This window comes from Ostrea edulis, chromosome 4 (assembly GCF_947568905.1).
Source record: "Ostrea edulis chromosome 4, xbOstEdul1.1, whole genome shotgun sequence".
NCBI classification, from domain to species: Eukaryota; Metazoa; Mollusca; class Bivalvia; order Ostreida; family Ostreidae; genus Ostrea; species Ostrea edulis.
The window spans coordinates 62,202,341-62,225,526 of NC_079167.1; the positions used below are offsets into that span (position 1 = coordinate 62,202,341).

The 23,186-nt window shown below is 33.7% G+C and overlaps 2 protein-coding genes across 2 annotated transcripts in view; one reads left to right on the forward strand and one right to left on the reverse strand.

Annotated features, from left to right (window-relative positions):
* The window catches only part of LOC125668103 (uncharacterized), a 22,725-nt gene extending 18,967 nt beyond the window's left edge, over positions 1-3,758 (forward strand). Inside the window, exon 20 of the mRNA XM_048901884.2 lies at positions 698-3,758. Within this exon, the coding sequence (XP_048757841.1) occupies positions 698-732 (35 nt within the window). The 3' untranslated portion in view covers positions 733-3,758. The remainder of the gene's footprint in view (positions 1-697) is intronic.
* A 2,112-nt stretch (positions 3,759-5,870) lies between these two features.
* The window catches only part of LOC125668350 (GPI inositol-deacylase-like), a 59,240-nt gene continuing 41,924 nt past the window's right edge, over positions 5,871-23,186 (reverse strand). Inside the window, exons 21-27 of the mRNA XM_056163276.1 lie at positions 14,946-15,036; positions 12,563-12,656; positions 11,389-11,589; positions 10,857-10,980; positions 9,864-10,012; positions 8,774-8,875; positions 5,871-7,537 (exon numbers count right to left, since the gene is read on the reverse strand). Of these exons, the coding sequence (XP_056019251.1) occupies positions 7,357-7,537; positions 8,774-8,875; positions 9,864-10,012; positions 10,857-10,980; positions 11,389-11,589; positions 12,563-12,656; positions 14,946-15,036 (942 nt within the window). The 3' untranslated portion in view covers positions 5,871-7,356. The remainder of the gene's footprint in view (positions 7,538-8,773; positions 8,876-9,863; positions 10,013-10,856; positions 10,981-11,388; positions 11,590-12,562; positions 12,657-14,945; positions 15,037-23,186) is intronic.

Consider the following 23,186-nt stretch of genomic DNA (forward strand, 5'->3'; position numbering starts at 1 on the left):
CAAAAGCATCCTTGCCAAGTTAGGCAAAGGAGCTATTTAGAGGGTTTAAAGTTTGGATTGAAGTATATTTGAAATTTTCATTAAAATCTTCTTTAGAACCACTAAAGTAAATTAAATCAAAATGGAAGTATCCTTATATAACGTAGATTCACCAGGTATTAAAGAGGGGTTTAAATGTTTCTCAAGAAAACAAGGACGAAACATGTCAAATTGATAGCAAATAAACTCATGTAGTGTTGCTTAAAGTTTGTTCAAAGCAAGACTCCCTGGGCCAGGGTTTAGCCACAATTGAGATTTAATGTTTTGCATGAGAAAATGCAACTGCTCAGGAGAGCAATGTGACCTAGTAATTATATCTATCTAATATATCTGTATATAATCACATCTTTGTAGAATTCCATTATATTGCATTTCTTTTTACTGAAATTTTTTGTTCCAATAGATATTGAAATACAGTTGAACTTTGGTATCTTGAACACTGATATTTTGAATAATGTGGATATGTTGGTGTGATTTGGAAATCCCAACCACTTATTCTTTAAGTATTTTACCCTCGAATCCTCAGATATCTTGGAAGTTTTTTCTAGTCCCATCGAGTTCGAGATAATGAGGTTTGGCTGTACATTGTGGTAAATCACGATACTCATCTTTAATATCTATTTTGACTAACAATTGCAATTTTCAAAATGCATTTCAGCTCAAGGATTTGAAAGAACGCATTTGCTGCTGTGAACAAATGTTTGAAGTTGTGAACAAATGTTTGTAAAATGTTCCCCCCAGAGTATATATTTTTACAGTTTTCTATTTTTGTTAATTTTTTCATTGCAATGGTTGAGGTTTATTGTTACATTCATGTATATATATAATGTACATGTATTCTGTTATTTATTATGTGTATTAAAAGTATTTTTTGCATAATGGTGCATGTATTTTGCTTCCAAATATTCAAGTTTTTCCCCCCCAGTTACTGCTTCCTTAAATATCCAAACTTTACATACCTAACCTTATAACACTTTTCCAAATGTAGACAATAGTATACATGTAAATATATCATCAGCAACAGTAAGACTGTTTTTGTAGATGTATGGGAATAATAATTCTCCGATTTATATGTATAGCGAATTCCAGGTCTTCAGAATGTTTTAATGTTAATTCAGTGTCATTTTTATGCCCCCAGAATGTAGTTTTTGCCATGTCTGTCTGTCTGTGGGAAAAGTTTTAAATTTGCTTATAACTATCGAGTTATACACGAGAAGGCTCAATGGAAGTGGATGCACTCCTTGTGGCAAGACCTTTCTGAAATTTCAAAATATTTGACAAATATGTGACCTTGACATCGCCCTTAAAGACTTGTTGAAAAACTTTAACATTGACCGATAACTTTCTAGCTTCATGAAACAGGGTTTATGTATTTAGCAACTTCTAGAAGCTAGATAGCAATTAGACTCAATTTTTGCAAAACTTCTAGATTTATGGCATATACTAGTCTATAGCTTTTGAACTCAATGAAAGATTAGTTTGATAGTGAATGCAATTCGTATAATGGCTTTTTTCAATGATAATGTAGTGGAAACTGGCTACTATAGCCTGTTGTGCTGTCACCGGAGACATTCATGTTTCACAAACATTTCATTTAAATATCAATTAGTTCTGTGCAGTATATAATTTGTTTGTCAAAGCTTTACTATTAACTGATTGTTGTTTAGTGTCATTTTGTTATTTACGGGTAATTTTGCGAACTCGTGGAAATCAAATTTTCACTTGTTTCGTATTATAAAGAATTAATACACATCATATGATTCAGCTTTTCCATTTCTCGCTCCTGCTCAAGTAAATGAAATAAAGGACCTTGCAAGTGTACAATCCTGAGATACTTCATTCCTATGAAAGAGAACTTGTTAGTTCATTTTGTGTTTATATATACTAGGAGAGAAAAATCTACACAAGTAGTAGTATAGTAAAAATACCACAAAGCAGATTGAGTATAATCGACTAGTTTCTTCAATTGATGAAACTGCAGTTGATTATACTGAATCGATATATATATATATATATATTAAGATCTCATGTGAAGTAACCTGGGAAGGAAGCATATATTCATTGATCAGTAATTTTGAGAAATATTGACAATATATTCATTGCTCACTAATTTTATAAATCATTGATGTGAAATGTCATTATCATTTACTAGTAGTTTCATAATTGTTTGGTCATTATTTATTTTTTATAATTTTTTTTCTGATACTGTTTGCAATAGAGTGCAGAATGAAATTGTGAATTAATAAATGTAGAACATATTTGTACTACCGGTATAATGGTTCATAAGATGCCTGTGTGAGCTAGATCATGTTCGTCTTTAAATAATATTGATCGAGATGTAAAATGACATTTTTTCTTTCATTTTGGATATTATCGATAAGTCTGTTTTGACATAAATTTTTCACTATGCATTATGTAGTATGTGTGGGTTGTCCTCAAGTTTGTAGATGAGTGTCGATTAATGCCACTGGCATTATACCCTTACAAAATACATGCAATACTGTGCACTGTGAACTTTCAGTTTTTTTTTTTAAAAAATGAAGATGTGTCGTGTATTTCAAGGTATAATGCAAATCTTCACATGTTGTAGCAGACTTGGATGGAATGTTGATTTTCATCTGAATTTTTTTAAAAGCTGCTAAGGTCCATGTTAAAACCGAATTCTGAAAGTGTGTGTTAGCTTCAATGAGCAAACATGTTGAAATATATACTAGGTGTAGATAGCATATTTAATATGTTTCTATGTAAAATTATCGACAATGAATTTTTGTAGTACAAAATTTAAAAAAATTAAATCAAGATTTAAAGGGTGGACCATGTATATAAATGTTTATACAAAACACACCTAAATATATGGATTTTTGACAATATTTTGCAAAAACTAATCTCAAAGAAATTGATGAATTTTAAAGATAATTTGAGCATGACAATTTTGAAAAGTACAGCATTTCATGTAGGTGAATATGGCAGTTAGAAGAAACACTACTCATACAGAATTACTCAAGACTTTGACCCCCCCCCCGAAATATTAGCATTTGTATTTATCTTATACTGTATAATTACTATTGGTAATTTTCATGGAGATATAATTTTGGGTATTTTGCTTTGATTTGGGAAGAATATACAGTAAAACATGGTTATAATGAACCTCTAGGGCCAGTGAAAAACCATTCATTATAACCAAACTTCATTGTATCCACAATAATACTTTCATTATTTTCTTCTATTAGGAAAATAAATATCACTTTGCAATGAGCATGAATTTGTTATAAGCATGTTTTACTGTACCCATAGTCCATTTCTCCCCTCTCCCCCCCTTTCCGCAAAAAAAAAACAAACCACCCAACAAAACACCAAATCACACAGAATTGCAAACTTTTAACTATGAAATCAAAATTTAATCCTCTGTTTTCAAACCATAAGATATTTACCCCATGGCAATAGTAATTTTACAGTATCATATTTAAATATGAAAAATAGAATGTTTTGTATAAATGTTCATAGTTTGTCATTTGCATTATCCTTTTATGAAGATCAGCAAGTATCACCACATGAAATATCGCCCAAACTCAACATGCATGTAGATCTTAATAATATCTGTTATAGTTATACAGTTTATAATTCCAACAAAGGTTGTTCACCTGTTTTTGTTGATATTTATTTTTTGTTGAGGGTTTATATATCAGGTTTACTGCAATAAAATTTGTTTTTAAATTTAAGCTCTGGATTTGTTATTTCTTTTCGTACCAGAATATTGCAAGGTATTTTTTTTTTACTTCAAATGTTGTACACCAATTTTTGTTGTGGTGGAAAGTCAACAGCATTTTTTTTTCTTTTCAAAACAAAAATCAGAAACAAGTGCATGCATACACTATATCTACACTTGGGTTAAAAACCTAGTCATTTAAGGGTCAAATTACCTTACATGGTGCTCTGATGCTTACAAAAAATCATGAAATAAATAATGGGATCATGTAACAAACTCGGACTTAAAATTGCAATCACCTGCAAGATGTGCATTGCATTTGAATTGAAACTTTAATATTGTATGATATCTCAAAAGCATTCGATTCAAATACCGGTAGTGAAATGAACATTACATCCCTTCAAAGTATTCTCCGCGGTTTGAAATACCAGAATTTCAATCTCTGAATCCATATCTGAAATGTGTCGCGGTACACTGATTTAGTTAGACCTCTGAGGCACTGACTGATGGCTGAGCCAAGGGCTTGTCGGGACTTGTAACGACGACCAGATAAGAAGTTTTTAAGTTTTGGAAAAAGGAAAAAGTCGCATGGGGCTAGATCTGGAGAGTATGGTGGGTGTGGCAAGACGGTAACCTCCGACGACTTCAAAAATTGCTTCACAAGCTCAGATGTATGTGATGGAGCATTATCATGAAGTAGACGAACATACCTAAATACCGACACAGAGCGTCGTTTATGAGAATATTTCTTGAGCTTTTTTAGTATAACGTACGTCGGTAATACCGACTTGTAACACTTTTGCCCTTTGACACCAGAATTTGTACGGCTATACCATCACATGAGAAGAATATGCAATGAAGAACCTTCTTTGTGCTTATGGTTCTTTTGGCAACTACAGGCCTTCTACCGTGTTTAGTTAGCAATATTTTGTTTCCAATTTTTCTTACTGGTTCGAAATAGTGGACTCATGTTTCGTCACCAGTAACACTGTTTGCAAATTGTCTTTGATTGAATTGGGGAAACATTTTGAGCAATTGCTTAGCGGTTTGTACTCGTACCTGGTTTTGGTCATCTGTCAATATATGTGGTATCCATCTGGCAGAAATCTTCCGTACTTTCAAAATGAAATGCACTCACGATAGCGATATGCCAACAGCTTTGGCAATATCACAAATCGTGTATCTGCTTTCAATTACATTACATTTCGAACAGCCCCCGTACTCTTGAAACAACATACCCTGAACCTGGTAAAGTCCTATATATGGTCGTATATTTGACTTGACATAAAATCTATGTTCAAGACCTATCAAGTGTCCAAATATACAAAGTCTATTTCTTCTGGACATAAATGCATGTGTTTTTCGCTTTAACTTAGCCAAAAGCATAACTGTTCTTTCATTATCCATGGAATTTGAAGATGTCCAGCTGATTGTGTGCTATATTAATAGCATTTCTAGACATCAATTGTGATAATACATGTTTCTCTTATTCCTAGAAGAAACCTAATTTATCTTAATGGAAATTTCATGATGGATTCTAAGGCTTCCAATCAATGAATCATTTTTTTACTTTTTTCATATTGGAGGAATGCCCCCACCAATATTTTGCACAGGCACCTGAAGTTTGGATATTACTACCCCCCCCCCCCCCCCAATCATTTTTTTTTGGTGGCAATAATTTGAAATGCGTGAATTCCCAGTCTATCTCATCCCTCTTTCGGTTCATGTAATCGTTTCATGCTTTTTATAAGCTTTAGAGATTGGATAAGATAGACTGGGAATTCACACATTTCAGAGAAATTGCCACCAAAAAAAATTTATCAAAAAAAAGGGGGGGGGGAGTAGTAATATCCATACTTCAGGTGCCTGTGATATTTTGTACAAATGTTCCTTTCTTGATATCAAATCAGAATTCCCATTTTGGACATTGTGGATTCTGATTGGTGGATGGTGAATGGCTGTATTCCCATTTTGGACATGGTGGTTTCTGATTGGTGGATGGCTGTATTCCCATTTTGAACATAATGGATTCCGATTGGTGAATGGCTGTTTTCCCATTTTGTGCTTTCATATAGTACATATATACCTTGTTTATCTTCAAAGGAAAAGTACAAAAAAAGACCAGTTCTTTTTGCAAATTTAATGACACTATTTGGAATTTCCTTCAACAGTTTGTCTGCAAGTCAAGTTTTAAAAAATCAATATATGCACCCAGGGTGCATGAGCCGAGTTGCATGGGATACATTGTAAAGTCAGGAATGATGTGGCACATTTATAATTGTGAAGAACTAATTTCAGTTTTAAACTTTTTGAGTTACTGTCCAGAAACCGTATTTGTCTGAAGTTTTCAATCTATTTTCGGTCACTGTGACCTTGACCTTTGTTCTCCAAAATCAATAGGGGTCTTGCTTTGCTGGTATCCAACAACATATCCAAGTTTCTTTTGATTCAAATTGAAAATTTTCGAGTTATCCTCCGGAAACCAAATTTTTTTTGGAATTTTAAATCTATTTTCGGTCACTGTGACCTTGACCTGTGACCTATTTTCTCCAAAATCAATAGGGGTCTTCCTTACCTGGTACATAACAAAATCTTTAAGTATCATTTGATTCGGATTTAAACTTTCTGAGTTATCATCCGGAAACCAAATATTTCTGAAATTTTCATTCTATATTCGGTCACTGTGACCTTGACCTTTGACCTTTTTTCTCCAAAATCAATAGGGGTCTTCCTTACATGGTACCCAACAATATATCAAAGTTTCATTTGATTCGGATTTAAACTTTCTGAGTTATCATCCGGAAACCAAATTTTTCTGATATTTTCATTCTATTTTCGGTCACTGTGACCTTGACCTTTGACCATTTTTCTCCAAAATCAATAGGGGTCTTCCTAACATGGTACCCAACAATATATCAAAGTTTCATTTGATTCGGATTTAAACTTTCTGAGTTATCATCCGGAAACCAAATTTTTCTGATATTTTCATTCTATTTTCGGTCACTGTGACCTTGACCTTTGACCATTTTTCTCCAAAATCAATAGGGGTCTTCCTAACATGGTACCTAACAATATATCAAAGTTTCATTTGATTAGATTGTAAACTTTTTGAGTTATCATCCGGAAACCAATTGTTGACACCCAACCACCCGCCCGCATCACCAAACCAATAGCCGAGTTCAACTTCGTTGCAACTCGGCTAAAAAATATCACATATTGCACCTTTGGTCACGTGAAACAAATAAATCCCATCAATCCACATTTCATGTGGTAAACCAAAGCGTATCAAAAATGGAATGTAAATAATACTAAAATGGCTTCATAACTAAAGAAAAAACAATGGGAAAAAGGGTCTACTTTAGAATAAAAAGCTTCAAATTATCATGATTATGGTATGGGGTTACATGTAACATTCTCTCTCTCTCTCTCTCTCTCTCTCTCTGTCTCTCTCTCTCTAAATCAGAATCTGTACAAAAAGTACTTGATTCTGTAATGCTGTTTTGACTTTTCAACTAAATCACTCTGATTAATACATATAGTTCTTGTCTGTTAATGAAATGTTTTCTTTTCAAAAGTTTGAAACTGACAAACACATTTTAAAATCTCTAGATCTACGTATTTTTATCTTTGTGTTGCTGGGTGGCCTTTATTTTGTTCACAACCTGAGGTAGGGCAGTCAGGATCAGAACAAACGTGATGAAGTAAGACATTCTGTAGATAGAGAGGATCCCATGTAACAATAGTACAACTGTGGACATGTACACACCCACACAGGACGGGAAGTAGTGGTCTCTGAAATATACAACACATTAAACAATAGTACAACTGTGGACATGTACACGCCCACACAGGAGGGGAAGTAGTGGTCTCTGAAATATACAGCACATTAAACAATAGTAGAACTGTGGACATGTACACGCCCACACAGTACCGGAAGTAGTGTAAAAGATGTTTTTCATAACTTGCATGAAACTAAAAGAATTTTCTTTTTTCTTTTTTTTTTTTATTATTGTCGAACTTTGCAATGCCAAAAGTCCATTTATAGACTGTTGTAGAAAAAGGAATCTGGAGGTCCATCGACTCCAAAAAAGTAACTCATAAAATTCCATGTCTTTACTATCCCAATATACACAATACTTTCAAACAATTTTAAAATCCTCCCTCCCCCAAAATTACTTGAATTTAAAAATATTTGAAGGTAAATGTGTTTAATTTGATGAAATATGGTTTGTAATGCATACAGTCTTTTTATACATTTGACCGGTCGTGGTAGCTCAGTGGTAGAGCATTCCCTTTGTAACCGGGAGGTCGTGAGTTCAAGCCCTGCTTGTGCCATGGCTACGTCAAACCTAACACGGTAAAATAGGTAGTGATTGCTCCTTCGCCAAATGCTCGTCATTTAGAAGTGATAATCATGGGTCTTTGTGATATGACCTTAAAAACAGAGGTTCCATGTTGCAGCAGTCACGTTAAAGAACCCTGAGCGCTTAGCATAGGTCTAAATTTGTGGTAATTCACCTACAACTGGCGACATCTCAATATAAGTGAAAAATTCTCGACAGGACATAAAACAATCGATCAATCAAGTTTTACACATTGTATAAGGATATGTATCAGACTGCCGCGGTGGCCGAGAGGTTAGAACGTTTGCCCCGCATGCGGAAGGCCGGGGTTCGAATCCTGGCCGCGACAGACCTAAGTTGTTAAAACAGGTAGTGACAGTTCCATCGCCAAACGCTCGGCATCAGGTGTCAATGTCACGGGTCCTCGGAGATGACCTTAAAAACGGACGCCCCGTGTCATAGTAGGTGTGGCACGCTAAAGAACCCTCACTGCTCAATGGCCGTAAGTGCCGAACATAGGCCTAAATTTGAAGCCCTTCACCGGTCTTGGTGACGTCTCCATATGAGTGAAATATTCTCGAGCGAGACGTTAAGCAAGATACAATCAATCAATCATTACATTTAAATTCAGTTGGTGGTTTTATGCCAGATAGAAAACATGCAGATCAGATGGTGAACATTTTACCTTCCTGAGAGAGGATCATCACATATAAACAGAGCTCCCACTGCTAGGATACATAATAGGGCTGTCAGGCAGCTAGGATCGTTGTGCAGTGTTATAAAATACCTGCAAAAAACATGTTTGAAATATTACAGGTTATCCCCCTTTCCAGTCAGCTGTATTCTGACATCATAAACTACACAGTAAAAATTGTATATTTGGGCAAGAAGATTGATTCTTGTAAAGATATCCCAAATGATTTTCTGTGTAAAACAGAATTTGATTTCTTTGTGTCAAATCTGAAAAATTCATGCTGATCCACTAAAGCAAAGTAGTCAAAATAAAAAAAGTCATGAATTTATCGTGACTTTAAAAGATCTACAGGCTGCTATTATAAAAAATTCACATATATATTGAATATTTAGTATAGATATGTGATTTTCAATTATGTGATTTTTTTTATCAATGTAAAGCACCTATGCAAAGACTTGCAATATGACTCTTACAAGGCTTGCTAAATTTACAAAACTTGTCCCGTCTTATAACGTTACACATTTTGAATCGAGACAACAGTAAATATATTTTTAAAACTGCAAGTTTATTTCCATTTTGAATTTCGAGTAAATTCATGGAGATTCTAAAGTGTATTATTTTCAAGCTTAAATTTATATTTGCCAAAACCATGCATTTTGCCATTAGAATACATCTTAAAAATGCCATTTTAGGTGCTCATTTTTTGAAATTTCATTTACTGGTACATGGAGCAACCTTGTGAACAAGAATAATGATTCTACTAATGACTTATCTTTGAGAGATGCAAATGTAGTAACACTATATGATTCTTATTTGCAAATTTACTCTACATGTATGGAAAGAAAAAAGCTGTGAAAATGTGCAATTTCTCAACATTATTCAAAACAAAATTCAACATTTCTGATGTCATATCATAAAGTTATCACAAATAAAATATATAATAAAGTTGTGCATACATTCTTCATCAGAATTCGACAATCTTTTAATTAATTTTTTTTTTGGATAAGTCATTTTAGCAATCTTATAATCCACACCACAAATAGTCCCTTTCAGCCTATTTAGAGCATTATCGAATACTCACTGTATATTTCGCAGCCAGACAATCAGTGGAGGTAAGTTTAGGGCTGTCATCCACATTAGTAGGAGTAATACGGTAAGGTACAAATTATAGCGAGACTGAGCGCGAGAGTCTAGGATGTCCCGTCGTAAAACATGGTACGTCCTGAGAACCTGAATAGATTAGATAAGATAAGTTTATTCCAATATTTTGGGCCCAGAGGGCATAACAGCAAGACAGCTTATAAAGAAGGAAATTTCAAAAAAGAAAGTTTACAACATTAACTTCAGGTTACATGGACTGCAAACTACATGTAGATGCAGCATGTTGGGGAAACGAGAACATACATATATGAATTGCTAATCAGGTGTATACACAAGTAAATGGACAATATCAGTATTATACCAACATATGAATAATAAACTATAATGATTTTTGCAGTTTTAAAGCATTACTTCTTTTCCTGAAAGTTTTAACTAAATATTCACTCAATTTGACAATTACTGGTTTGTCTTCATTAATCATCAACCAAGTAAATTTGTCCTCACTTTTTTAAAAATAGATAAAAATTTTGTTGAGCTTGTATGTACCATTAAAAAACAGATTTCTCTCTTTAACATAGATTATACAGGAAGATGTAAACCATATATGTCATACATGTAGTTTCAGTCGTCATGGTTACGTATTGGTTTACAGTACTTGAAAACATGCTAAGTACTGTAAACCAATACGCAATCATGACGACTTTATTTTGCGATTTACCTGGGTACCAGCAATAAAGTGGTTTGCAGCGAAAAAATAAGATAATCTTAAATGCAAAAGACATTGAAGAACTGTTCGTGATAAGAAATATTTGCAACGACCAGGTTCTCGAGAAACTTGCGAAAATTTCTCGCATGCAAATAAAACTTGGTTTACAGTATTCTTTAACTTCCACTGTAGAGTATCCAATAATTGTAGTTCATACAAATTCTATACAAAATATTCTGTGTGTGGTGACATTTTCCGCTGTTTTACCTTAATGATGCATAATATGTAGCAGACAATGAGGCCTAGCGTTCCGCACAGAGCACCAGATAACACGAACGCTAACACTAGGGACACCTCCACTAATCTCTTACTACTGGCTGGAACAGGGCAACTGTAAATAAAGATTTCTGGAGTACTCATAGATACTGATTCATATTCACTGTGGCCAAAATACCGATACATATAGTAAATTTAGTCAAAATACCGATACGTAGAGTGAATTTAGTCAAAATACTGATATGTAGAGTGAATTTAGTCTTGTACATATGAAAAGAATATTGCATAATTTCTGAGAGTTTCTTTTTTTCAGCATGTCATTGCTATGTGTAACACTGCTCTGTCAGTTTATGATAATCATAAAATTAAGAATGGTGGCATCATTGAAATTGAGGAATAGAATCAAAAGCAATCTAATAACAATTAATTGTGCTATTGTTGAACACATTGTGAAAATTGAACTGGAGAGAACAAAAACTGTCTAATAATGTCTAAGCAGTTGAGTCAATAAAAAATAATTTACCAGGAGCAAAAGATGCTAGCAACCCGACTGAGGGATTTCATCCCAAAGTCAATCATAAAACATTGAAAGTTGACCAGTCCCATGGCAATCAGATACAGGAACAGGTACAGCATTCGCATCATCAGACCCTGATTGGTCAGTTCTGTGGTGTCTGGCAATAGACCACTATTCTGTCCAAATATTTCCTGAATGGCTGGAATTCTACAAAGTCCAAGAAGTTTATAGGTGATGTAGGATAAAAAATTTACTATTAAATGATGAATGTACATCATAAGAAGATGGAGCGGTTGGATTACTCACAAATACGAAACCTGGTACATGTACATATCCAAAAATATTTACATTTCCAATGTTTTTTGCCTTTGATATCTTTACAAATTATAATGATAGCCATTTCCTCATGAACACGCTACAGTTGTAAACAATGTGCGTATGAATACAGAACCATGTGGGGGAGATGGTCACGAGCATTTAGGAAAATTTGCTTTAAGTTCCCTACCATGCTGGCATCTTTCATACTCAATAATGACAACAAAGCCACACTTCATTGTTTGGTATTTCAGTTGGTGATTTTATGCCAGGCAGAGAGTGATGATGACCTGATGGAGAACATTTTACCTTCCAGAGAGGTTCATCACAAATAAACTGAGCTCTCCCACTGCTAGGATACTGTAGAGTCCTAAATATACGCGAGGAGTTTATTATAACGTAATTTCGCGAGAAACATCACTCATGAAATCAAATTACTTGCTTTTAATTTTCTGTTGCTAAAATACATGTAAGAACTCTTGATTAACAGAGCACTCGTGAATTCATGTTCATGCAATTTGATGTACACGAGTCATTTCGTCATATTAAGTACTCGCGTAAAATAAGGACTCTACAGTGCCTAATAGGGCTGTCAGGCAGCTAGGATGATCGTGCAGCATGTATATGAAAACAATGAACTTATGGGATAATTTCTGCATAATAGGATTTGCCAAGCATATAAACTACCCCAAGCTGACATAGTTTCCATATCCATCCCCCCTCCATAATACAAACAAACAATGAATTCCTTATTTATAAATATGGACAAAATATTGGGTATTTGACACAAGGACCTAGTTAAGGGACACAAAATACTAGGCATAAGTAATGAACAGTCTGAGCATAAAATATGTAGAACACTAACTGGCTGATTAAATGTAGAATGGACACCACTGGCACAACATAGTAAGGTTTTCCATTGTCTGCAATAGCATCCAGTAAAGGGGGACAAATCCCATCTGAAAATCAACAAAACATTGTAATTAGTAATTTGCCTCAATTCAAAACATATTACATCATCACTATAATATCATAATATATGTTAAGACTTATCATAAGAATAAATTAAAACATTTATAGTGCTTATTCTTCATTTTATTTTTAAAAAGAAACCATCTACATTCCCTGTAACAAAGTATCTTTATGTCTGGGAGTAAAGCAAGAAAAGTTTGACTGATGTCAGAGTAAATGTCAAACAGTCAAATAGTCAGCACTCCCAAAGAAAGAAAAGTTAGATGGAGGAGTAAATGTGAAATACAGACATGTGGATATCTTGTAAGCACTCCAAAAGAAAGAAAAGTTAGATGGAGGAGTAAATGTGAAATACAGACATGTGGATATCTTGTAAGCACTCCAAAAGAAAGAAAAGTTAGATGGAGGAGTAAATGTGAAATACAGACATGTGGATATCTTGTAAGCACTCCAAAAGAAAGAAAAGTTAGATGGAGGAGTAAATGTGAAATACAGACATGTGGATATCTTGTAGGCACTCCAAAAGAAAGAAAAGTTAGATGGAGGAGTAAATGTGAAATACAGACATGTGGATATCTTGTAAGCACTCCAAAAGAAAGAAAAGTTAGATGGAGGAGTAAATGTGAAATACAGACATGTGGATATCTTGTAAGCACTCCAAAAGAAAGAAAAGTTAGATGGAGGAGTAAATGTGAAATACAGATATGTGGATATCTTGTAAGCACTCTCAAAGAATCAAAATCTGCTGTACATCAGTTTCTCACACCTTTATTTTACTGTACAATGCATTCACTGTATGTAAGCTAAACAAGTCTTCAGTCTTCATGTAGGTTTAAATAAAATGGAGACTGCGAATAATGCTGGCTGACGGTATTGTTGGCATTTTGTGTACTAGCTTGAGTCTTATTCTTCAAATAAAATGGAGATTGTGAATAATGACGGCTGACAGTATAACTGTTGACAAATTTTGTGTACTAGCTTGAATCTTATTCTTCAGATACAAAATGAATTGCGCTGTGGATTGACAGACCTAACATGTTCTCATGACGTCTACTTCCCATTGTTGACCCGTATGTAAGTCCCCCCTCCCCCAACTTTCTGAAGCTGTTGATATCACGCTGCATTGGTCCAATACTGGTCTTTACAAAAAGTTTCCTACTGCATTTTTCTGGATTGTTGTCTTATTCCATGGATCAATTTCATGAGTAATTCAGATGGAGCTCCAGATGATTTTCTAATGGCGATGGAAACCACACACAAGCATAGTACTACTGAACAAAATCACAGGAAGCTGTTTTTTTTTATTCTCTGGCAGATTGACAAACACATTTCTGAAATAACCTTGCTAATTTCATAATTTCTTTCTTTTTCCCATACAAAATACTTCTTTTTTAGACATTTCAAAATATCACAGAATCTATTGATCTTCTAATTTTTAATCTATATGGAAGATCTAAAAACAAATCAAGCAACTCTTTTGATGGCTAAGGTTTTTCATGGTAAGAACTTTACAAGAGCACCGATAAGCAAAGCATTGATCCCCTCACGACATGTCATTATAATTATATATATATGTAATGTTGTCAAAATTGATTAAAGAATGCATGTTATCAATACGAGCTGTACACTGACATTCTAATAAATATTGTCGATGTTTTGAGAAATTTTGTCACATTATTTTCTGTTGACAAATAGCACTATCAGTTTCAAGACTCAAAATGACAAACAATACGTTGAGATTTATGTATGTTAACATTTATTATATGGCAACATACACACATAGTCATTTACTTACTTTTTCAAGCATATTGGACTTTAAATATCGAAAGTTGTGTGTTTCAAAAGGAAATAAAAGTTGATAGTTTTAAAACTTGTTCATTCATTATTCTGCATTGTTCACTTGCACATCAATTCATTTGTATCTATTGTTTTGAACATATTTTATTGATGAAATCAAAAGGATTGGGAACAAGTTCTGACAACTTACAAGTCCCTCTCTTATCTATTCTTAAATGATTCAAAATTCTGAGAAATATTTAATCAATAACCTTAGAAATTATTACAGTTCTTCCTCATTCAATGCCAAAGAAGAATGCAAACTGTGATAATGGTCAGTTTTATGGTTCTCTTTGCATCTTGCCCCCCCCCCCCCTTCTATACCCCCTCCCCATCTAGTTGTGTGAGGGGATAATAGGCTTTAAGTAAGAAACTGTCAGCCATCATTAGAACAAATTTTTTTCACTGTTTTTGGACTTGATGAGTTGTGATATTCTCACCTTTGGCCATACATCTCAGTTGATGCATTACTCCCATCAAAAGAACAGATACCATGAAAGCAGGCAACAAGGTTCCATAGAAACGAACAAACTGAAAATAAAAAGAAAAGGAAAATTTACCATCTAATTGAATTCTCTTATGCTATGAAATCTTAAAAAAAAAAAAAAATAAAAAACAAGAAATGTTTGTAAAACATATATGCCCCCCATGGTGCAAAATTGAAAAGGGTTATACACATGCATCATTTAATTGATAGTATATAGTGCCAAACCAATTCAAAATATTAAGCAGACAATATCTTCCTATGTCGAGAGTGGATTGACCATATGACCTAAAAATCAATAGGAGTCGTTTACTCCTTATGCTGTACCATTGTACCAAGTTTGGTGACAATCAAGCAAATAATTCTTAAAATATAGGAAACAGTATATCACTATGTCCAGTTTAACTATGTCCAGTTTAACCTTTGACCAATTGACCTGAAAATCAGTATGGGTCATCTACTCCTAAGATGTACCAGTGTACCAAGCTTGATGTCTGTCAAGCAAAGGGTTCTCAAGATATTGAGCAGAAAGTATATTCCTATGTCCAATTCGACCCTTGACCTTAAAATCAATAGGGGTCATCTACTCTTCACGATGTATCAGTGTACCAAGTTTGATGTCTGTTAAGCAAAGGATTCTCAAGATATTGAGCAGACAGTATCTTCCCATGTCCAGAGTGGATTGACCTGTGACCTTTCGACATGAAAAAGAGGTCCTCTTCTACTCATAACCAACCCACATATGAAATATTATGATCAAGTGAATGGTTCTCAAGACATTGAGCGGACAATATGTGGTCTACCGACTGACCAACATAACCGACAGGTGGAAAGTGAAGGGGAGCATAAAAAAAGAAAGAAGAAAGACCCCCCACCTTCCTTAAAATCCTTACATTTTTACAATGTCTGATTCTTAAGTAAGCTCAAAAGAAAAGGTCGGTGGACTCAAAAGAAATTTCGGTGGAAGCAAATGCAGATTATGCGATCATAAGAGGGTATAGTATGAAGAGTGGTCTTACATCCCCCTTCCCCCCCCCCCCCCCCCCCCCCCCCCCCCCCCCCACATCATGACCACAGATACCAACTTCTTTGAAAAAATTATGCATAGGTTAATGTCCAAGTACCTCTCCATTCCTTTAATCTAATTATGCTGAGACCATACAGGGCCGAGGTCCATTGCTTTTAAGGAAAGGAGAGAAACGAGGATATTGCCTACTTAAAATCTACCCCCAGTTTAAATCAACTCAATCTAATTGAAATCAACTATAATTTCCTTATATTAGAGAGTCCTTTTTATGAATTATAAACATTCTATTACATTTGTAAATATCACAATTATATATAATACTAGTAGGAAGTTTTGTCATATAATACATTTATTGTTTAATTTTTCCAATAGTTGTCATCTAGTTCAGTGGACAGAGCTTCTGACTTCCATGCAAAAGGTTTTCAAATCCCATCTAGGCCTTTGCACTTTGAATTGAAAATTATTTAAATAATTAAAAAACTTAAAAGTTTCATGGTGACAGAGGGGTATTAAGGAGAATTTGTACATATCAAAATAAAATTGAACTCAACAGGACTCACTTTGTAGTTGTCTGAAACTACCCATTCTTTTTAGATAATGGAGCACTGAAACACTAGAATGATAGGATTTAACTAATTAAAATGCATCTAATTATTAGAGAATTTCAAACATAAACTGCTAAGAAACATGTTTGCTGATTGTTTTCAAAAGCAATGCATACTTTAATTAGTGATGCATCATCAACCATGATTTAAGTTATGTAAAGTAATATTTCAACAAACCTATTTCAAATCTAATGAGGTCTAGTATATCTTGGTTAACTTTAGTCATCAAAGTTTTTTATAATGTTATTTTGAATTGACAAAAACAAATCATGTTGCCAATAACACTTTACGTCATCATGATTCAAACTAAAATTTGAAAAGGAATGAAATCCGTCTTTTAATTGCGTCTTGTACAATTCTTGATAAAGCATGGCAGGAGAGAATTAAATCACATGGCTGCAGGTCCCCAAACATTTCTTGTTTATATAGATTTTCATGTCGAAAATTCAAACTCTGGAATTAATGCTGCCTTTGAAAGGGGCATGTTTCCCCAACTAACACAAAGACGTCTTGTTTTGGGCTCACAATGGCCATTCCAGAATTCTTAACAAATTTCCAACAAACTTATCTATCAACCTAACTGGTCGGGAATATCACACTCCAGTCATTCAAACAGCTTTGTGCACTACCTGCTTATTGCAGTTAATCACCTCTACAAAAATTACATCAAGTATTTGAAAAGATGATACTTCTTTCAAACTGCATCTCATACAATATTGTAATGTAATACATGTACCTTTAAAAAGACAACAAAAATGCCAAACAAACAACAAAAAAAACTAATAAAATCGCTTGATCCAGAAGGTCACAATATTTTTCATACAGATGTAGCAAAAATAAAATTTAATATCATTAAGATTTCTGGGCAGGAGAATTTTCTAGGATGAAAGAATTCCAAGTACAGTGTATATATTTGTATATTTTATACAGTTACTATAGATATTTGACTTGTATCCAACATTACATTTAATATACATAATGTGACTCCGAGTTAATAGTCTTATATTCACGAGCATTAAACACAAGTTCATAACTTATCAATATATAAAGGAACTTTGGTTGTTTTCCATTTTCTCAAATTACTAGAACATGTAAAAAGCCCACTTCAAAGTATCAAATCGCAATCCCTATATAGACGCTTCACAAATATTTCAATACCTGTAGCAAAACTGTGAATTAAATCTGTACTTCAAATTTCTTAAATCTTGTTCGAAGACCATTCTCGATGGATCTTGCTTAAATATTGATTTGGGGGATGTTGGCAAATATGTAAACAGGAATAAATGAGACCGGCCTTTTTTTTTTCTTTTTACCTCGCATTGCAGTAGAATTCTGTAGAGTTGTACTGAAGTTTCGTGTGAAAGTAAATTTACACCAAACACACGTTTAAACAATTTATCCGAGTTTTATGTCTGCCCCTTTATTTCTACATAACATTGGTTATAGTGAACAATAAGACTGTAATTTGTCCTTAATAGGTCAATTTCAAAATGCCTGAAGCCAGTTTTACTACCGTAACTATGAGAAATACTGACTACAACATATTAAACTTTCCATCAACATGTACTACTCAAAGTTTGAAATGATTTCCCTCCTAGAATACTTCATTTGTCTAATGACTATCAAAATTTACTTTTTCATGTTTTATCTAATTTCAAATCCATTCTCATAACAATGCTAATTGGTAATGCTCTGCCCTCCATTAATCTTTTCATATTCTTCAATGAATTTATTCTGACGGGTGCATTGCCAAAACTTTAACTTGCCAATTCTTCACTTCGAAAATTAACTGTTCTCCATTTAATTGCTATTTTATCAGATTCCCTTTCTGCAATTAATTCAACTGTCAAACATTTAAACCTCTTTTAAAAAGAGAATATAATACCATATAACTCATTTCAGTGAATAGGATGGGAAGTCTGCAATCTTTTTTTTAAAATAGGGCACTGCAAATTTCCTTTATAAATGACTAAAATGGGACTTTAGCACTTTTTGTGAAAATGGACACCTGCTTGGAACCCAGAACATATCAATATGCAGAAACATGCCTCCGTTCATTATCATCTTTATATAGGTCTGTAGTGTTCACAATCAACACATACATCACAGTCAGAATCAATACATGTATACATTACAGTCACGAGTGGGTATACTTTGTTTAATCTTAACATATCTAGTGACAAAATATATCTATTATTCAGAAGCCACTTAATTCCCTTGTGGGTTATACAAATCTACCGGTAACCCTTGAAAAAAAAAGAAGCACACTATGTTAGCTATTTTGACATATTAATGTACTCCCAATTCGTGCATTTTGACAAAGCTTTTAAAACTATTGATGTATTTTGCCCTTTGTAAGATCATTCAACACATCTCCTTTATTGCAAAATTAAATCACTACTTTTATAAAAGAAAAAAAAAATTATCCATAAGTTAATTGACAAATTAATGAATGACATGAAGGCAAATGAACAATTAAGGTAAGTTTCATTATACATGCTAAACTTCTTCTGTAATGGAGGGGGTATCAAACAAAATCTTTATAAAACATTTAATTCACAGGTCAAAATATGGGATGACAATTTGTCATTTTAGACAGATGTTTAAGTGGATGAAGATCATATTGGTATAATTTAATTGCAATGACAGTGTATTCCCAATTATAACTTTTTTTTTTTTTACCAGAATTCTCTTTTGAGACTGTCCCTCTACTGGTCAAGTCTTGTTTACATAGATTGGAAAAACATCCATATAGAGCACACACGACCAAGATCAACATTATGTTAGTCTCACTGACATCAGATCAAAATTATGAAATGTGCATTTTATTTTAACAACAATGGTCAAATTGCTCCTAAAGTTAGGTATAAATCATACAGAATATTAGTTATTTCTTGAATACATGTATACAAAGTCTTTAAACTGAAATCAGACAAAAACTGTAGGAGGGGTGTGTGGGTATGCTAAAGCAGCACCTAGCCCATTTATCCTCTAAATTACAAACCCTTTGAAGATTTTACTTCAATAAATATGCACAACTTCTTATAAAACAAAAACACAACTACTGATACAACAAGAGCTATTATGAAAAAACGAGTGACAAAGAGCCACTGCAATTCTTGAAAACTGTCAGACCTTCGGTCCTGGCGAACATTTTTTCTTAAGGACCAACAAAATTCTCATCATAGTCGGTGACAGGTCCTTTAAGAGTTCATCATCAATTTTTTCTTCTTTTGATATATTCTGGGAATTCTTACTTTATCATAATATATTCTGTTTTAGTTTATTACATTATGTCTAGCTGACTGATTAAATAGATGGTTCACTGAATCTGCTAAAAAATAAGGGAGAAGACTGATAAATGAGATAATGAACAGGGTAGACAGGCTGATGAAAAAGACAATCAGTGCAGCAGCTCTGTACTTCAACCAAGGAACAGTGTCGTGAACATATGATAGTAAATTAAACTTACCAACATACCAAATATCCAAGGCCTATGTCAAAAGACAAACAAGAGGCCCACAGGCCTTATCAGTCACCCGAGTACTAGTTAAAAGTATCACTTTCACTTATCATAGCCATTTTGACCAGTGCAACTAATTACCTGAAAAGGATTAAAGGACCCATAATGATTTAGAGACTCAAATACTAGTTTTAATCAATATCAATTCAATATAGTACATAAATTATGTTAATAACAAGTCTTTATAAAGATACAAATGTCTTATTATGTCTATTTCTATCCAAACCACATTTACACCAGTGCTTGACAATTTATAATTAATGATGTTAATTTGGGTAGTTAGTGGCATGGTCAAAATGGCTGTGATAAGTGAAAGTGCAGACAGTTTTCCAATTTTCAGTCACTTGGAGCTATTATGGTCTTCAGTTAAATTCAATTTAAAAATGATATCTAATGCTGCACTATATGTAATAGCTTGTTGCAATGCTCAAACATTCTGTTTAGTCGTATAGTGCCAGGGCCCTGCTAAAATTTGACAAAAAAATAATAGGCAATTTTCCAAATTCATTTCTGCATATCTTGGGAAGTATATGGAATTTCAGGATGAATGTTGGTAGTAATGTAGATTGATTATGTATGAATATATTAGAACACAGAGTAGAATTCTATAACATAATTGGTATATTGTTTTTATATCAGCGAACTTGGGTACCCTATATTTACGAGTCGTATACCTTTACTATCTAATAGTAAATTCGAACCCAAGTGATATAATTGCCTGTGGCCCCATCCTATCCCTAGGAACCATGATTTTAACAAACTCGAATCTACTCTATATCAGGAAGCTCTCACATATAGATTTAAACTTTTCTGGCCCAGTGGTTCTTGAGAAGATTTTAACAGATTTTCCCTATATATTTGCATGTAAAACTTTGATCCCCTATTGTGGCCCATCCTCCTCCTGGGGACCATGATTTAACAAAATTGAATCTGCATTATGTCAGGAAGCTTTCATGCAAATTTTCACTTTTCTGACCTTAGGGTTCTTGAGAAGATTTTTAAAGATTTTCACTATATATTTGCATGTAAAACTTTGATCCCCTATTGTAACCCCATCCTACCCTGGGGGTGGCCATGATTTTAACAACCTTGAATCTGCACTATGTCAGGAAGCTTTCATGTAAATTTCAACTTTTCTGGCCCAGTGGTTCTTAAAAGAAGAATATCTTTAAATAACCCCACATAATTTTTGCAGTTTCATGATTATTTCCCCTTTGAAGAAGGCCTGACACTTCATTTGAACAAACTTCAAAGCCCTTCACCCAAGCATGCTTTCTTCCAAGTTTGATTGAAATTGGCCCAGTAGTTCTGAAGAAGAAGTTGAAAATGTAAAAAGTTTACAGATGGACAGACAAAAAGAGTGATCAAAAAGCTCACTTGAGCTTTCAGCAGAGGTGAGCTAAAAAGTTAAGTTCGCACAAAAAAAAAAAAAAAAAAAAAAGCCAAAAAAAATTTGAATTGATCTTTACATTAAAGGTCAAGGTCAAAAGTCACCATATTATCTTATCATGGTATACCCACCTATCAAATATCAAAGGCCTATGTCAAAAGACAAAAAAGTTATGGCCCAGACAAACTTATGAAAAAGAAGAAGAATTTACACTAAAACAATATGTCCCCCTTTTGGGAAGGGAAGACATAAATATATAATTAATTATATAACATACAATAAAGATGTTAACATATGTAATTCATTCAATATAATGTGTGTGGGATTTTTTTAATGTGTCCTGTAAAAATGTATAGGTCCTGCAATACTTTCCCTTGGCAGGACCCATTGTTCTTGTTGAGTAAAAGTTTTCAATTACTCTGCAACCCCATCATAATGTCCCTTAAATCTCTCTCCCTGAATGAAATTTTATGAAAGAAAAGTAAATCCCACAGATCAACACATAATTCTAGTAGCACTTTTCATGTACATTAGTTTTCAAAGTTTTGAGCTGTATAATCAATGATTTTAAATATAGGTGGCAGTGTTGAACTTTCACATTTTTGTTGTTGTGAGTGACAAAGTAAAGTTAGACCGTGCTTTATAAAGTACATCTTGCCTTCTCAGTACATACATGATAAAATATACATGTATCATCTGCATTTTCTTTATGAATTCTCAATGTTTGATAAAACCAGAGTACATAGATTTTTACACTAGCTGGCTTGACATCGTTTTCTCCATCCATTTACAATCACAAGATACACAGTTACGGCAGCTTTATGTGTGGGGTAACACAAGTGATAGGGCAGGACTAAAAAGATGTTGTTTTTCTTCAGTGCATTAACATGCAGCCCTTTGTAGATTCTAAAATCGATTTGAGAACAGAAATGGACGGGTTGCTTTAAAAAATGTTATCTATCATAGAGACAGCAGTACAAAACATACTTGAAAAATAACAAATTAAATGTAGAATTAAAAAAAAACCCACCAAAAACTGAAGCACTTTTAAAATGTCACATGTATATCTTCAACATTTCTTTAACATCTATAATGTACAAGGTATGAAAAATGTCAAGTACAAGCTGTGAGAGGAGTTGGTTACCTAAAGTAGGTACCATATGGTTAAAAAATGACAAAGTTGCAACTACATCATGTACATACAAATTTTTCAAACAATGTCCAATCACTTCCAAAAAGACACATGCACATCTTCAATGCTTCCATAACAGCTGTACAAGGTCTGAAGGACGTCAAATATAAGCTGTAAGAGGAGTTGATCACAAAAATAGGTACCATCTATTCAGGACATGCCCAAAAATGACGAAGTTCAACTACATGTAAATTTTTCAAAAATTGCCTGATCACTTTTAAAAAGACATATGCACATCTTCAATGTGTCAATAACAACTGTACAAAGTTTGAGGAATGTGAAGTTAAAGGTGTAAGAGGAGTTGATTACACAAAATACATACTGTCTATTCAAGACATGCTTAAAAAATGACAAAGTTCAACTACATGTACATTTTTTGAAAAATGTCTGATCACTTTCAAAAAGACACATGCACATCTTCAATGTGTCCATAACAACTGTACAAAGTTTCAGGAACGTC